This window comes from Echiichthys vipera (genome assembly GCF_963691815.1).
Source record: "Echiichthys vipera genome assembly, chromosome: 14".
Lineage (NCBI taxonomy): Eukaryota > Metazoa > Chordata > Actinopteri > Perciformes > Trachinidae > Echiichthys > Echiichthys vipera.
This window is the reverse complement of record NC_139839.1, coordinates 628,176-633,175: the sequence shown is the minus strand read 5'-3', so window position 1 is coordinate 633,175 and position 5,000 is coordinate 628,176. Positions and strand designations below refer to the sequence as shown.

General features: G+C 49.0%; 2 protein-coding genes across 2 annotated transcripts in view; both read right to left on the bottom strand.

The window, feature by feature from the left end:
* alg8 (ALG8 alpha-1,3-glucosyltransferase) overlaps nucleotides 1-5,000 on the bottom strand; it is a 131,176-nt gene that overhangs the window by 60,424 nt on the left and 65,752 nt on the right. The gene's annotated exons all lie outside the window — the stretch shown is intronic.
* LOC310957024 (rap1 GTPase-activating protein 2-like) overlaps nucleotides 1-5,000 on the bottom strand; it is a 23,454-nt gene that overhangs the window by 10,121 nt on the left and 8,333 nt on the right. The window contains 4 exon segments of the mRNA XM_083927434.1: nucleotides 58-90; nucleotides 953-1,000; nucleotides 1,170-1,205; nucleotides 1,839-1,923. Of these exon segments, the coding sequence (XP_083783560.1) occupies nucleotides 58-90; nucleotides 953-1,000; nucleotides 1,170-1,205; nucleotides 1,839-1,923 (202 nt within the window).

The window sequence follows — 5,000 nt, the reverse complement described above, 5'->3', positions numbered from 1 at the left end:
CTTTGCTGTCACCGCTCCTCCGACAGGAAACACTGAAGTGTTAAAGTTCAGTCTCACCTCCTCGATCCTCGGGTAAGGGATGTAGTCGTCCTGAGAGAGAAACACAGCATTACACACACACACACACACACACACAGACACAGATACACTCACACACACACACACACACGCACCAAAGCAGCAATGGGCTCCTTCCACTGTAATGGACTTTACTATGAGAGGAGCTGGTGCAGGGGCCAGTAGGTAAGTCTTTAAAACACTCTTTAATAAACTCTGGCTTCACTAACTACGCTGATGACGCTTTGTTGTGTGTGTAGGGACTCGTGTGTGTGTGTGTGTGTGTGTGTGTGTGTGTGTGTGTGTGTGTGTAGGGACTCTTCTCATGTGTGTGTGTGTGTGTGTGTGTGTGTGTGTGTGTAGGGACTCTTCTCATGCTGCTGCAGAGGTTTGCTGTTATTTTCAGCAGCATTAGTGGTTAAAAAAGACCTTTGAATGCCTTCACCGTGCTGCCCCGAGCTAACCACTGTTAGCCACCTCCAGCTGTTAGCATCTCTTCTGGATTTCTACCTTAATAAAAACTGTCTCCATGGTTACTGATGATTAAAGTGCAGAAAAAGACCCTGCAGGAGGATTTTACACTGTAATTTCACTGTAACGGGTCTGAGCTGGACCAGCTCTCGATCCCGGTCCCGGTCTGGGCGCCTTTCTTTGGAGGTTTTCTGGGAGCGTGCTCTGGTAGAAGACGGCGGTGTAGAGCCAGAAACACCGCGCAGAGTTCAAATGTCTCAGCTCCCAAACTAAACTATTCTCCCAGTTTTTATTTCTTGTTTGAACATTAACAAACAAAGGAAACTGTGCAAGGAGACAGGGAGTGGATGGACATGAGGGACGGACACACAGACACACAGACACAGACACACGGACACACAGACACACGGACACACGGACGTGCCTTCTGTCTCTGGGGGAGCGTCTTGGTCTCGGCGGCCTCCGGCACCTGCTGCAGCAGCGTCAGGAAGAACAAAGACAGAGTCAACGTCTCCCCAAGAGCCTCAGAAACCTTCAGAACGGGACTACTTTCAGCGGCGGAGTCATGCACAGGCGGTGCTCCGGTGGGAGCGTTCACGTTAACATTGAGAGTGTGGTGAGTGTCCAGGTGCAGCTCTTACCTCCATCTTTTCCATCAGGTCAAAGAAATGAGCCGACTGGAGACGAACAGGGAGAGAGAACGTGTTAATGATTGATTTGAACATAAAAACAGAAAACAGAGCGTTTGTGATAATACGGAAACATGTGAGCGGAGAAACGTCCGCGGGAGGAACTCCTGATTCTTATCTGTTCAGACGACTCACGAGCATGTTTCTAAACACGTCTGCGTCAGATTCACTATGTTGTCTCCCCGTAAGCTGAACGCTCGTGCTAAATGATCCAAACGAGCACGAGTAAATGTCCCCGACAGTCCCCATAAAAGGGCGTGAGGCTGCAGGGCCGTGTGCAAACAGACAAACACCGAAATGGAAACCAGGAGCATCCGTCACGGTCCAGTTCCGTGGTTCCTGCAGCTTTTCAAAGGTCAAATTCAAGCACTTTTCAAACCTTTCAAACACAACATTAAAATTCAAGCATTTTCAAGGACTTCGAGCCCCCGTACGAACCCTGGTGAGCCGCCATACGAGCCCCCGTACGAAACCCTGGTGAGCCGCCATACGAGCCCCCGTACGAACCCTGGTGAGCCGTCATAAGAGCCCCCGTACGAACCCTGGTGAGCCGTCAAACGAGCCCCCGTACGAACCCTGTGTCTGTCTGTGTGTGTGTGTGTGTGTGTGTGCGTGTGTTACCTTCATGGTGGGGGGTGCAGTGCGGGGGGGAGAGGGGGGGCAGTCTCCCACAGGAACATTGGAGACGGTCAACAGCTCCTGTTTACTGTAAACAACAACAACAACAACAACAAATGATCAAAGAAGACAAACATCATCATCATCATTATTATTATTATTATGATCGATAAATATAATAAATTATAATAATAATAATAATAATGTGAGTGGAGGCTGAAGTTTAAACACGTGGAGAAGAATCTCTTAATTTCAAGTCATTTTAGTCCAAAGCAACTGGACTTGGTTCTTTGTCAGGAAGACCAGGACCAGGACCAGGACCAGGACCATGACCAGGACCAGGCTGGGACTGGTCCAACTACCTGGTGTGTAGATCCAGGTCTTTAACCTCTCACAAGGCCGATGATGTCACTGGAACCCTTTGTGCTCCGTTTTTAGAGTAACAGTCGTTGATGGAAGTAGGTCTGGACTTTGTTAGTGCTGGTCCTGGTCCCAGCCTGGTCCTGGTCCTGGTCCAGTGGTTGGTGGAAGTAGGTCTGGACTTGGTTAGGTCTGTATTGAGTGTCAACCACAGTGGTTGGAGTCACAGGAGGACGTTTGTGAACAGTTGTTCTTTGAGGTTGGATTGTTGGATGAAGGGATGAAAGGGCAGCACAGTAAACTGGAGATAAGTGGTGTCTCAGACCTCCTCCTCTGGTAAGCCATGGTTTCTCTACTTTTCTGTCCAGGATGTGGACGTTGCTGTCATCAAAGGAGTGGGCTTTCTCCTTGAGATGTGAGTGGGCAGCAGAGTCCAGGCCTGGTCCTGGTCCTGGCTTTCTCCTTGAGATGTGAGTGGGCAGCAGAGTCCAGGCCTGGTCCTGGTCCTGGCTTTCTCCTTGAGATGTGAGTGGGCAGCAGAGTCCAGGCCTGATCCTGGCTTTCTCCTTGAGATGTGAGTGGGCAGCAGAGTCCAGGCCTGGTCCTGGTCCTGGTCCTGGCTTTCTCCTTGAGGTGTGAGTGGGCAGCAGAGTCCAGGCCTGATCCTGATCCTGGCTTTCTCCTTGAGATGTGAGTGGGCAGCAGAGTCCAGGCCTGAGGAGGGAGCTCTCCTGTGTCGGGCCCTGTGTTATGCTCTGGTTGTGTTTCTCCAGTGCAGAGATCTTTGCCTGGTCATCAGTTGTGTTGAGACCAACTGTGCATCTCCCCTCGTCTGCTGGAAGGATCGTGATGCTGTGGTCTTTGCTCAATGCTGTCACTGCTTTTCTCTCCTCTGGTGAGGTTGGACGGGGACCTTAGCCTGGGACCACGCTGCTGACACCTTTAACCTCAGCTGTTCAGCCTCAGTTCCAGTGAGGTTGTTTTTCTTCATCTATGGGGACCTCTCTCTTCGACCTCTGTTGGTGTCGTGGCAGAGTTCAGGCCCTTGGCTAAGACCTCCTTCCCTGGGGGGGTCAGATCTCTGTCCGACAGATTCTGTTGTGAGCTTCTTTCTGTGCTGGAGTGTCAGTTTTTGTTTGTCTCTCTTTGCTCTTGTTGTGCTGAGATTGTTGGGCACTTCCTCCATGATAGAAACAGGTGAGAGTGATGTCAGCGTCTGTAGTGAGAGGTCCCCTTTCTCTTTCAGCCCTTCAGTAGTGAAGTTGACCCGTCTTATTCGCTCACTGAGGAGTTGTTTTTTTTGCCTTTTCTATGATTTTCTCCACAAAAGCTTGTAAAAGGAGCTTGAACGTGCCTGAACTCTGAGGCTGAACGAACCCTGGTGTGTTCAAAACCTCCTGAGCTCCAGCTCCAAATAAAACCACTTTCCTTTTTAACTCCACTCTCAGCTGGCTCGCTATTTTGGCCGACAGCTGCGTGTCACAGCCAATCACATCACACACACACACACACACACACACACACTCTCATGATACACTGATGTCAAACACTCCTCCAGGACATTCCCACAATGCAACGCACCTCCGGAGGCGAAACAAAGCAACGACAACGCAGAACCTTTTGTGAAGCTGGAGGTTAAAACACACACGAGGTTAAAAGAACAGCTGCGGTTTGATTATTCTCTTTAACGAGTCAGAATCAAGCAGCTAGAGAAGCTAACGTTAGCTCAGCTAGAGTCAAGGAACCACAGCTAAAGGAGCTAACGTTAGCTGATCTAGAGTCAAGGAACCACAGCTAAAGAAGCTAACGTTAGCTGATCTAGAGTCAAGGAACCACAGCTAAAGAAGCTAACGTTAGCTGATCTAGAGTCAAGGAACCACAGCTAAAGAAGCTAACGTTAGCTGATCTAGAGTCAAGGAACCACAGCTAAAGAAGCTAACGTTAGCTGATCTAGAGTCAAGGAACCACAGCTAAAGAAGCTAACGTTAGCTGATCTAGAGTCAAGGAACCACAGCTAAAGAAGCTAACATTAGCTGATCTAGAGTCAAGGAACCACAGCTAAAGAAGCTAACGTTAGCTGATCTAGAGTCAAGGAACCACAGCTAAAGAAGCTAACGTTAGCTGATCTATAGTGAATGAACCACAGCTAAAGAAGCTAACGTTGTAGCGGCTCCAGAGGACACGCCCCCAGCATGTCAGAGACTAGTGTTTAGTGTGAACATGAATGAATGCGTTCACTGACTTTAGAGGCGGTTAAATGTCCTCCACCTGCAGGGGCGTCCTCTGCAGCCGCACAGCCGGGGCTCCTGGGACACGTCGGTGTCAAATGAGTCGCTGCTGTCGACAACAGCGTCCAAAAAAGACAAAGTGACGACAACAAGCTCATAAACAACAACAACAACAACAACAACAACAGCGGGAGAGAAGAGACGCTGCTGGCTTCTGTTTCCAGACAGACGGAGCGCCTGCCCTTTAGCTGCACACACACACACGCACGCACACACACACACACAGACAGACACACACACACACACACGCTCACACACACACACACGCACACACACGCACACACACTGCAGAAGCTGCAGGAATGAACACAATCCTTGTTGTTGGAGGTTCTGTGCAGAAATGTGTCGTTTTATTTCATCTCATGAACTTGAATCAGGTCAAAATGACGTTTGTTTATTATTGAAATGTTGAATTTAATCCGTCTTTTATTAAAACACGTTATTGAGAAACTGGATATTTGTGTCTCATCATAAAAGTCTTAAACTGACACTGATGAGCTGTTCTGTTCAAAAATCT